Raw genomic sequence first — 11,271 nt, 5'->3', positions numbered from 1 at the left:
CATCACTGCAGGATTACCCAGGAAATGCATCACTTGTCAGGATAAACCTGCAGTGAACCTAAACATGGTCACAGTTCTGTTCTGATTGCTATTAAAGCCTGGGCCCCGGGGGGGCAGGGCTGTACAAGGAAGAGAAAACCTTTCTTCAGGGAAGAGCTGCTTGGAAAGAAAGCCTTTTGTGAAAGATCCCGTAGGAAGTGCTTGCTTATAAACCCTTTATATACATGAGTTTAGATAGTAAAACAACTTTCTTTAAGATTTTTGTTGTAAAGAGTGTTGTTGTTACATATTTACTATTTTATTTTTTATTCCGTATTTGCTGTTGGTTTGGTTTTTTTTTTTTTTTTTGGTGACACTTGCAGAGCAATACTGCAACAGCGATTTGATGATATTATAAACCAAAATGGTGAAAAACAGTGAGTTTCCCCGGAGAACTGGGCCCAGGCATTGCGGAAGCTCGGGCAGAGATTGGCCTAGAGTAGGAAACAGGTGGAGGGTGTTCTTGGGGTGTCAGGACAATCCCAGTCCTTGAGAACACTTGGAGTGACCACGCCTGGGTAAGCTCAGGTCGCGTTCCCCCAGCTGCCCGACGCCGGTCAGCGCTGTGCTGGGGACGGGGCTGCACAGACTAGGCGGACCGCTAATAAAAATTAAAAATAAACAAACCCCTCCTTCCGAGGAGCCTGCGGGGAGCTCCCGGAGCCGCCGCGTCCCTCCCGCCCCGGGGCGGGACCGGCAGCGCCGGCTGCGGGCGCGCAGGTGGGTCGGGGGCTGCGGGCGGGGTGCGGGGCCGGGGCTGCGGGGCCGGCGGTGCCCGGGGTTCCCCGGGGGTCTCCCGAGGCGCTGCCCCCGGCCGGGGTCCCACCGCGGGGATTTGGCAGCCCCGAGCCGCCGGCGGAGCGGCCGCGCTCCGGCAGCCTCGCGTTTCTCACTTGGGTCTTGTCCTGCTGCTGTAAACACGGAGCTTTCCTGTTTTCCCAGATAAAGTACGGGCGTTGCGGGAGGCGCTGTTCGCCGGTAGGTGAAGGGCCTTCGGTCAGGAAAAAAACCCCAAAGCAACCGAAAACCCGAAAAGAAGCAGGAGGAGAAGATGGAGGAAGCAGAAGAGGATGACATGACCTGTGGAGACTTGGGGAATGGACTTGGGAGAAGACCGGGCGGTGTTTATGAAGGGGAAAACTTAAAAAATTCCTATTCAATTAGATCTAGGAAGGGATCTGGAAAAGCTTGTAATGGCCCCTTGTCAGCAAAGACAGGGGAGGAAAGTGATGCTGCAGCTCCTCCTGGTCCAAAACGAAACAGCGTTTACGATGGATCCCTCAAAAAACTGGGAACTGCTCCCAGTTCCACACGACAGAATAGCTGTGGTAAGAGTAATTTGGAAGTTAATTATTCACCATGATACAAATTTCTGTTAGTGAAAGTGAGCCGTTCAGCTGCTTCACAAAGTGCCATCAAGTTTAATTCAAACCACTTGCCAAAATCCCTGGAGGGTTCCAGTGCCTGCTGGGATCTTCCTCCTTCATCCCAGGACATCAGGGGCAGAATTGCTTCTCAGTGGTCGAGGCAGTGACCATTCTTAGTGTAAAAGATCCACTTTTAAAGTGTTTAATTTTGCATTTGAAAGTGACATGTGGCAAAGAGCATCCTGTCAGGGGTGTACTTGCGTGGGTATATACGTGAATGGCATTGCTTGGACTCCTGGTTTAAGTAAGTGAAAGTCTTCCTAAGATGGTATCTAAAGCTTGCAGCTAAATATTCAAAATCTTATTTGCTCTTCAGTTGAAATTAGTGAATTGGCTTACTTTAGGGGTTAGGAAGTCGTTTTTAGAACCTGCATTGGCACTCATCTTTTTTTGTGAAGGCAATGCTGCTGTTAAAACACTCAAGTGTAGGCAGTGCTGTTCATTACAATCCAGCTACTTTCCTGTCAAATTTTAATATTTTGACTGAGGTATTTCTGTGTAACTAACTTATTTCTCTCCTTTAAATAATTCCCCATTATCCTCTCCACAGTAAGCTGAGCTATCTCTGTCTCTTGAAAATTGCCCCTACTTCTAAATAGTGCTAGCTACTGTTGCTTTGAGTGAGGTTGTTGAATGAAAAGTTACAGTCGGAAAAGAATCCAAAAAGTTAATTTTTTAAAATTAAGATGGCAGTTTTGCTGGGTTTATTTTAAAGGAAATTATAGAATATTTGTCTTTATGTCTCTTTACAACAGACATTTCTCCCCCATTTAACTTCTTTAACTGTGAAGCACTGTGTTTGACATTTGTATTGATGTATTTCTTAAATCTATGTATTAGCTCCACAAGAAAAAACCCCAAAACACAAAGATGAAAATTCACCTTTGTATATTACCTATTTTCAGGGTAAAAGCCCCACCTTTTTTTTTCTTTAAATATTACAACATCTTACCATTTAGTATCTTCTATTAATCCTACAGAATCTAATACTGAAGTGTCAAATGAAGAACTAAAGCAACAACTTCGGGAAGCTCTAGAGGTTGGTAACAGTGCCCAGGGTGCTGCTCTCCAAATCTGCATTTCCTTTCAATGTAGCAAGAGGATCTTGGAATGCTGAGAGACTTGGATGGACTCAGGTTCTTGAAATTAAAGTGGTAGTTGGAAGCTTCATTAAATTTTATGTCAGGATATCATAGTGTGAGGGGGGCTTTATGTTCTGGGGGCTTTGTTTGTTTGTGTTTGTTTTTTAGGGGGCAGAGAAAGTATTTTAAAAGATGTGGAGAGTATTGAAGGTACTGTTGTACTTTTCTAGCAGATGTTTATTTTTTATTAAGCTTTGGGGCTTGAAAATCTGCAGTGTAAACAATCTTTGGATTTTTAGTCTGCGTTTTTGTTGAAAGGTAGCTAACAGTCCATTTTTATTTTACTGTGGTTAAATGTGTTGAGGTGTTGGCATCACAGCCAGCTGACTTCCACTGTAAAAATACACATTTCATCTGCGCTGTGTTCTTTAACCTCAGGTGAGCCCATGAAAAGACTTCATACAGGTAAAACAGAGGTTTGTTTTTTGAGGAGGGCAGATTTGCATTGCTGTTACCATCGAATCCTAACAGGAGCACGTTGGTTTTTGCTCAGTGTATCTACTTTGTTTTACTTCAGGAAGTTGAAATTTTGAAAGCTGAGCTTGAAGCTTCTCAAAGACAGCTTGAAGGAAAAGATGAAGCTCTAAGAATCCTGCAGAGCATGGTAGGAGCTGTTCAAAAATCACTTGGTGGTAACAAGGAAAACAGAGGAAATCTTCTGCTGCTCCTCATCGAAACCTCAAAAACCTTAAGGCCTTCCCAGGGCTGCAATTTAAATCATTGAGTCTGCAGGTGTCTATAGATTTGCCTCTGCAATTTACTGGAACTAGTGTGTTATTTAAGAAGACTTTACTGTTGTAGCAATTGTCATAATTTTATCTTTGAGGATTCTTGAGGCTTTATCTATTGAACATAAAATTAAGGCCTTTTCCCAGTCCCTTATATTGAAGATTTTGCCAGTGCTTGTAATCCTGCTGCAAAGCATGAGTACTTTGAGTTGACTGCTCCATTTGTTGCCCTAGAGGACAGTATGCCTTATATGTCAGGTCGTTCTTTTGTTCACAATTTGTAGTATTTTTATTCTCTTCCATAACAAATTCTGCTGAAATCAGTTCCTGGGATTTAGCCTACTTATGTAACCCGTTTCTAGTTGTGCAGTTTATACTCTCACATATTTGTAGCAAGTTAGGCCTGGATCAAAGCTTAGGTGTGTTGTAACCCAGTTCTTTAAGATGTGATTTTCTGCACGAGCCGTGAAGAAGACATGATCTCAAGTTAAATGATGCTGCACTGTCAATAGCTGAGGTTATGGGATTGAAACCCAAGTTTGTTATGCAAGTGAGTGACTTGAAATCAGAGCCCTCTGGGGCTCACAAGTGAGTTGCTGGTGTTTGTAACTCTGCACACTGCTCTTTAACTATGAACATGTAAATGTCTCCAGGTGTAAAACTGAAAACTAAGTCAGTTTAATCACAGTATTTGACAGAGTTGCATTTTGGGTTTTGGTTTGATTATTTGTTAATCTTGCAGGCAGTATTTGATAAAGCCACGAGTCATACAAAAGCAATGCTTCAGAAAACTGAGGAAGAAAAGAGGACTCTAGAGAAGGTAGGTGTGGGTGTTTCCTTCACACAGAGAAGCCCATGGCTATTAAAAAGGGGTTATCAGGCTGTTTATTTAAATCAGTGCATACCTGACATTAATTCCAGGGCTTTTATAAAAGGAACTCCTCTTCCCTTCTAGTAGAATGGGAAATGTTAATGTATCACTCTCTGATCTAGACCTTTCCATGCTATAGTGTGTACAAATAATACCTGAAAACTAGCAGAGTTCTTCCTGTACTTTCAGATGGTGTTTGTTGTGGGTTCCAGTTGCTCAGAGTGAGCTGCACAACTCCTTAGTGATTCAGCTGAGGCTTCCCAAGGGCTCTAAGAAATGGGTTCCCAGTTTTCATTGGGAAGGTGGGGAGGAAGAGGAAGGTGGCGTTGAGCTACCTTGTTAAACTGAGTTTTTTGCTTTGTTCCTCCTACTGTTGTTCTGTCCCACATAATAGGAATGAGACAGGGAAATGTGGCAGCGTGGGTTTGTCTTTGTTGTAGGCCTCTAGAAGCATTAGTTCTGTAACAGACTGGAATCCACAGGTCAGTGATGCAGAACCTTTGGTGTCTGGTACCGCATTTGTTATCAGCAGTGTCACAGATTGTCACTGAGATCTCTGCCAAACCCAGCATCCCTGGCATCCTTTTGAGGGGAGCCCTGTAATGCGCTGCTGCAAGTTTGTTTTGTTTCCACAGGAAATAAATATTTTGCAATGGGAAATTGAATTTGATCAGGACAGATTTAAAAACATAGAAGACACGTGGACCGAAAAATATGACAGGTATTTGACCTACACTGTATATTGCTGGGGTTTTTGTTTGATTTTTAAGAAATGCCCTGACTGCTCTGTCATCTGTTTTCTGTTCCAAACTTGGCTCCTCAGGTTCTTTGGGGTTTTGTATTTTCCCAATTCCCTTCCAAATTCTGGAAGATTTTGATTTTTCACACTAGTAACAGTTGTATTTTTCAATTAAAACTTCTGGAATTATTGTCCTTTTTTTTTTTTTTTTTTTTAATGTGTCTGTAGGCTGGCTTTGCTAGGCTGAGGTTTTTTTCATCATATGACGTTAGCCAGCTGGAGACTCATTATCCTTATTTACCTTAACTGTAGATGAGGCAGAGGAAATAATGGTATATGTATGCATGTGGAAGTATAATTTCCTGGTTAATCATTTCTTTATTGTCTTGCACTGTAGGTCTGGGCATGAGTACAGGGAAAATGGAGTGCTTTAGAGAGAGGCTGATCAAGAGGTTCTTTATTAAATAAGAGTCACCCTGGGTGGACAGCAGGTGTGGTTGGGCAAGAAGAATGTACCAGAGGCACTAAACTAATGATACATAACAGATGTTGAAAAATGGGACCAGCAGGCTCACTCATTTTCATGTAGAAATTGTATCTCTGAAGTCTACCCATCAGAGGAGTTGTTACTGTCATTATTTGTTATTATTATTGCTGTTGTTGTTATCATTCAGCATGTATTTTTATTTTAATACGTTTCAGCTTTGAATCAAAGAATAAGCCACAAGTTTACAAACTATACTACAGATACATTTGTCAAGGCATGTCTCTTGAAAAGCCTCTTCTGGCTGAGTAGGTTGGAAGTGTAGCTGTGCAGTTTTGAGCCACAAAACTGGTGTTGACTGTTGAAAGATAGAGACATAGCTTCAGAAAACTGCCAGCCAGGGGCTCAGCCTGCTTTGCAAAACATCTGATATTCTTCTGATAGTTTTCTGACATCTGAGGCAGCAGGACAAGAAGAATGTGCATTTTCCTTTGGTTTTTTCCAAGTGAAATAATTCAGACTAGGCTGCATTTAGTGAGGAGCTGAGGAGATGCAGCAAATAAATTGTATTGCTTTGACATTTAGGGCATCAGATTGCCACTGTTCTGTTCAAGACGGAAATACTTCAAGGAAAAATGCATTATCAGTGCATATTGTGTGTTCTCACGTTGCAACACCTGAAGGCACAGCTGTTCTTGAGAACAGGATTCAGACTACAGGAAGTTTACAGACCAGAGCTGTCACGTTTCTAATATCAGTTTTGTTCTTTCAAGGAAGTAGGAAATTTCTAGCAAGTGTTTCAGAGGTTCATAATTTCCAATTTATTTGCATTTCTAATGGGAATGTGGCACTTACAGTGATCTCTTGTTAAAGCTGTTGTCACCACCTACTTACATGGGAATGATTTTTTCTTTTTTAACATTCAGTTGAGCATACCTGGTTGGGTTTGGAGTGTGAGGGTGTGGTGTCTTGAGCAGGGCAAGCCTGTTGGAGCAGCCCGTGGTGCCAGGGGGGCAGAGCACCCTCAGGGTGAGCACAGAGGTTCCTGGCAGTGCTCCATGGGTGCCGACGGCTGAGCACACAGCCCAGCCTGGTGCTCCCTGCCGTGCTGGCCTGGGTCAGCAGGACTGGCACCTTGCTTACTGGCCCCTGGCCAGCAGGTTTGCTTCTGACAGCATAATGCAGATTATCAGTACAGATATTATGGGAAAATACTGTCACTTTTTCCATAAAAAATACCAAAAGTGAGAAAACTGGTGGAGTGATACTCCATGGTTAATAGCTGGTCAAACCTAGTACTTAACTCCTTCTATTTTTGTTTTTTTTTTCTTCCATCTTTTAAGTAATCCTAATTTTAATTTGTGGAAATATTAGATACTGTGTTTCAACAGGTTATTTCTTAAATTATTGAGTGCCCATTTAAAAACGTTGTTTAAAAATACAATAAAGCCACTTTCTAACTTCTCTACAGGATATACTGTGAAAATGCAGCTCTTAAGGAAGCATTGAAACTGAGGACAGGAGAAGTTAAAACACTTAAAGCTGAAAATGCAAGTAAGCCACCAACAGCTATTCCTCTGAATACAGTTTTTCAGGAATAACTCAGGATGTAGCTGTGATAGAAGCTTCCTGTGGGCATCAGTGTCTTGTTGCTGGCAGCTGATCTTAGTGGATATGCAGGAGCCTGGAAGTTAAACTGAAAAGTAGCTAGGGCAGATCAGAGTGCTCAAGTCCCTTTCCCCTTTTTTTGCCTTCCAAAAAGCTTTAAAATAGCTGACTTAAATCAGTACTTCCCCAATGTTGTGCTGTTCTGAATGAGTGGCTGCCTGACTTTTAAGTGTACAAGGAGATGAGCACCCAGTCCTGAGGCAGAGCAGTACAGGAAATGGTCTCTCTCTAAGTGGGTCATTACTTCTGGGAGAACACAGAAGAAAAAACAACTGGGATATGAGTTTCTACTTTGACACTCTCATCATGTTTCTAAACTGGTGCTTGGACTGTAAAACTGCTTCATTTGGGTGTAGTTGAACTCAGAAATTAGGAAATGGGAGCAGCAGACTTTTGTAATCTCTTTCTTTGTTTTATTTTGTAGCCCTGAACCGGCAGTGCTTGGAACTGCTTGCAATGCTAGATGTGAAACAACAGAAAATTTTTCAGGAGAACATGTCGTTGAACAAAAGTGACATTACTGATTTTACAGGTCTTGAAGTAAGTATTGTTTATGTTTTTTTCAAACTGGCTGCTTCAGAGATCTGTATTCAAAATACATTGAGAAAATTCATTGCTCATTGTATATCCCTTTATTTGGACCCATTTTTAGCTAATTAGAACATGCCTTTGCATGCCTGTTAGTCAGTTTTCTTCCTTCTGGTCCACCTTGCAAAGAAAGATCAGATAGAAGAAGCATCAAGCTATTTTTCACAAGCCAAGGTGCTTATTTCTCTTCTTCCTAGCACTTAAACCCTGCTTGCTCGTGCTTTACTGAGCACAGTAATATCCCAGTGAGGTCTGCAGGGCGTGGCTCACGCAGCTGTCAGGTTTTGCCTGAAAAGCACACCTCTCATTGAGTGTCAGAAGCGATCGTCTCCACCTCTCGCACCTTGCTCCTGCTGACTGACACTCCCTGTGTAGTTTCAGGGTGGTTTTTTTTGCTGGCATCTCTGTAAGCGAATCCTTACCTGTGGTTTGTTTTGGGTTTTAAGCTGGCGGTGCTCGGAGCCTGCACCTGCAGTACTGCTGAGGGGCAGCCTTGTCCCTGTGCCAAAGTGGCAGCTCTCACTCGAAAGCAACTCCTTCATCTCAAGCAAGAGGTAATGAGGCCTGGCTGGGTGGGGACAAGGAGGGGCTGCTCCTGCTCCGATCCAAACAAAGCCAGAAACGCTCCACCACTGCTTACACAAACGCAGGTGTTTCACACCCAGAACTGATCTCAGAAATAATGTAAAGTTTGTTTGTGATGCTTGTAATGCCCTAACCTCTGCTGGTAGAAAAGTTTTAATTATATCAACTCAGCTTTACTAGTAAAAAAAAAATTAGCATTATTTTTTCTTCTTCCCATCTTTTTTAATCTAAAAAAAAGAGAACACACCCTAAGTGTATGCACTCCGTGAATGTACACACTGTGCATGTGGACTGGCACTGAGCGTTTTCCTTCCTTCCTGGCAGTGCATTTCACCCTTCCCTTGTATTGGCATCAGCACCCACAGCCTGCTCACCCAGCTAGGTCAGCAAGCTGATCTTGCTGGAAAATACCTATTTACCTCACGCTTAAATCAGTGACATGAATTTTAAGCTCCTAATTTTTTTCAATGTAGTGAGATGGTGTGGATTTAGAATTTTTCTTCTAATCTGTGTTCGACTCTGCAAATGTGGTAACCATCCTTGTGGTCCTGCTGCAGAAGTTCCAGTTCACTAACTGGTTTTGAAAATAGGTACTGGCTTGTCCCTTATGATCCCTGATACAGATTCCAATCTCTTGTTCCTTTTGCTCCTGGCCCAGCTGTTATGGGACATTATTGTCCTCCTCAAGCTCTCTCCATGTGCAGAGATAAATACACAGCGATGCTTGTGTAGATGGCTGGTGGTGTGAACATGTGCAGACAGTGAAGAGTAAGGACTTCAATACATATTTCAAAACACATTTCTTTACACGTCAGGAAAACCCTTTGGTTCCTACTACTGCTTCCTTGATTATATTTACTTGCAAGTTGTCTGTTTCTTAATATTCATTTTAAATCTGCTTTTGCTTCCAAATTAGCTAACATACTTTAAATTTCCCCTGAATTAAAACCAGATTGAAAATCTGAAGAAGAGTAAGGATGAAGCATATATCATGGCAGATGCCTTCAGAATTGCATTTGAGCAGCAACTGATGCAGAGGCAGGACCAGGCCCTGAGGCTGGCAGAAGTGATAAACATGAAGAAGGAAACAAAATTTGCAAACTGGAGACGTCTGCGAGGCACTGGTAGCTGGGCAATCTGTGTGTCCGTGGGGGTGGACTGGCAAGGGAAGGAGCAGGAGCCAGGAGCACCTCTCCTGGTGTTAAATGTGTGCTGGTGGCTCAGCTGCTGACTGAGGGTTATGGACAGCTACTGAGAAAAACTGACATCTGGCTGTTCTAAGTGCTTCTCTGTTGTTTGGGGATTTTTATTGAGCTCTATGTAAGAGTTGGGGAAGGAGGAGAAAAGCAAAGAAAAAAAAAATTGGGGCTTTTTTAGCTCCAAATGGGATATTGAGCAACCTGGTCTAGTGGAAGGTGTGGAACGAGATGAGCTCTAAGGTCTCTTCTAACCCACGCCATTCGATGATTCACTGGAGTACAAAACAGATTTTTTTGTCCTGTTTTTCCTTAAACATTTTTAACCTTTTATTATGCATGTGTATCAATACTAGTGTCTATTAGTGTTCTTACACTAATGCAGAGTTACAAAATCCTGTGTAAAACAGGAGGAATTCTAATCTGTAAAGTAAGAATAATTCTAGTAATCTTTTGTTCTTTCAAAAAAATAAAGGGATAAAGAGAAGTATTTAAGTGCTTACATTATGGTCAAAACCACTGCACACTTTAGAAGCAGCACAGTGCATTTGTTTTGACCATTGGCCAGGAGCTGCCAGGCTTAGAAATGTGGTGTGTCTTCCAGATTCCTTGGGCACTCCTGGAGTGTAGTACTACAGCAGCATAACCTTTACTAGCTGTTTCCCCTAAACTGACGCCATTGCTTTCAGGCTCCATTACCTGGTACATACATCCCATTATTTTAATGTATTTTACTGTTTTTAGAAATCTTACTAACTTGTAAGTGACCTATGTCAGAATCTCTGGCTTTTTTTCAGGCTACTTACTGTTCAAAAACAGATTTCCATGAAGTTTAACTAGCTCTCAAAAGTGTATTTTTCATAGAGCACAAAGAGTTTTCAGTTTGCCAGTGTGTAAGGTCTGTGTAGCCTTCATGTGACAGCAGGAGTAGTGCTGCATGGTAGGAACCTGCCGTGTCCCATGCAGTGGGAGAAGCTGCAGCTTGCATTGCCCTTCCCGATGAGATCGTTCAGATCCAGGTTTACAAGTGCCCGTTTTATCCCAAAGTCCTGTTTCCCTTCCTAAGCTGTTCTGCATTTGATGTACTTCTGTTTTCCTTAGAGCGTGTCAAGCTACAAGGGAACAAGAACAATCTGGGGCAGAAGCTGTCCAGCCTGCTCTCGTCAGATGGGGACTGCAGGAAGGTTGAGGAGCTGGACAATCCCCAGGAAATCCTGAGGATGTTGATAGATCTGGTCAGTATTTGGTTCGGCTCTTCGGGGCGTATGCATGTTTACACACCCTGAGCTGACAGATGGCCTCTTCTCCTTTCTGTTGACCACACAGGTGAACGACAAGGAGGAGGCCCTGGCGCACCAGCGCAAGGTCAGCTACATGCTGGCACGGGCTGCCGAGGCCAGGGAGGCCGCGCTTGGCCAGGATGAGGGGCACACGGGAGGAAGGTGTCGGCTCGGAGCCCAGGGCCCGCTGGCTCCCCCTCACACCGGCAGCCATCGCCTCCTGGCCCTGAGCTGCTCTCCTGCCCTGCCCCACACAGGAGCGGCCCTAGCAGGGCTCCGAAAGTCGCTCTCCTGGCCCTCGGCGCTCGGGGATGGACGCGGGCTGAGCGGGGTGGCCAGGGGGCTGTGCAAGCTCTCGCTGTAGCCACGCGTGGGGGCAGCTCAGCTTTATAACAAAGAAACTTCTTGTGGAAACACCAGAAACTGTGCTGTGATTGCATCACTGTGGGGCTGATGTCATCAGCGCAGACAGGGATCGGGGCTGATGGAGCCGGAGTGACGTCACTGTGGGGGGCAGTGATGTC

The 11,271-nt window shown here is 43.5% G+C and overlaps 1 protein-coding gene across 1 annotated transcript; it reads left to right on the top strand.

The window, feature by feature from the left end:
• Nucleotides 1–160: 160 nt before the first annotated feature.
• CCDC125 (coiled-coil domain containing 125) lies at nucleotides 161–11,166 on the top strand. Its single transcript, XM_042023090.1, has 12 exons — nucleotides 161–759; nucleotides 982–1,367; nucleotides 2,447–2,505; nucleotides 3,126–3,212; nucleotides 4,079–4,156; nucleotides 4,843–4,928; nucleotides 6,902–6,984; nucleotides 7,523–7,638; nucleotides 8,133–8,240; nucleotides 9,224–9,395; nucleotides 10,569–10,702; nucleotides 10,794–11,166. Exons 2-12 carry the CDS (start codon nucleotides 1,091–1,093, stop codon nucleotides 11,109–11,111), a joined length of 1,518 nt encoding a protein of 505 aa, XP_041879024.1. The 5' UTR covers nucleotides 161–759; nucleotides 982–1,090; the 3' UTR covers nucleotides 11,112–11,166.
• Nucleotides 11,167–11,271: the final 105 nt, after the last annotated feature.

The sequence above is a fragment of the Corvus kubaryi genome, unplaced genomic scaffold, assembly GCF_017639235.1.
Source record: "Corvus kubaryi isolate FWS band 111438036 unplaced genomic scaffold, C.kubaryi_AGA036_p1.0 37236, whole genome shotgun sequence".
In the NCBI taxonomy this organism is placed as follows: domain Eukaryota; kingdom Metazoa; phylum Chordata; class Aves; order Passeriformes; family Corvidae; genus Corvus; species Corvus kubaryi.
Note: the sequence above shows the minus strand (reverse complement) of the source record. Positions and strands in the feature narration are given on the sequence as shown.

Excerpts from the sequence above, each read along its gene's own strand:
- CCDC125 (XM_042023090.1), top strand. The coding sequence starts at position 1,091 with ATGGAGGAAGCAGAAGAGGATGACATGACCTGTGGAGACTTGGGGAAT. Across the intron at positions 1,368-2,446 it reads CACACGACAGAATAGCTGTG|AATCTAATACTGAAGTGTCA; the intron begins GTAAGAGTAATT and ends TTAATCCTACAG. Across the intron at positions 6,985-7,522 it reads ACTTAAAGCTGAAAATGCAA|CCCTGAACCGGCAGTGCTTG; the intron begins GTAAGCCACCAA and ends TTTATTTTGTAG.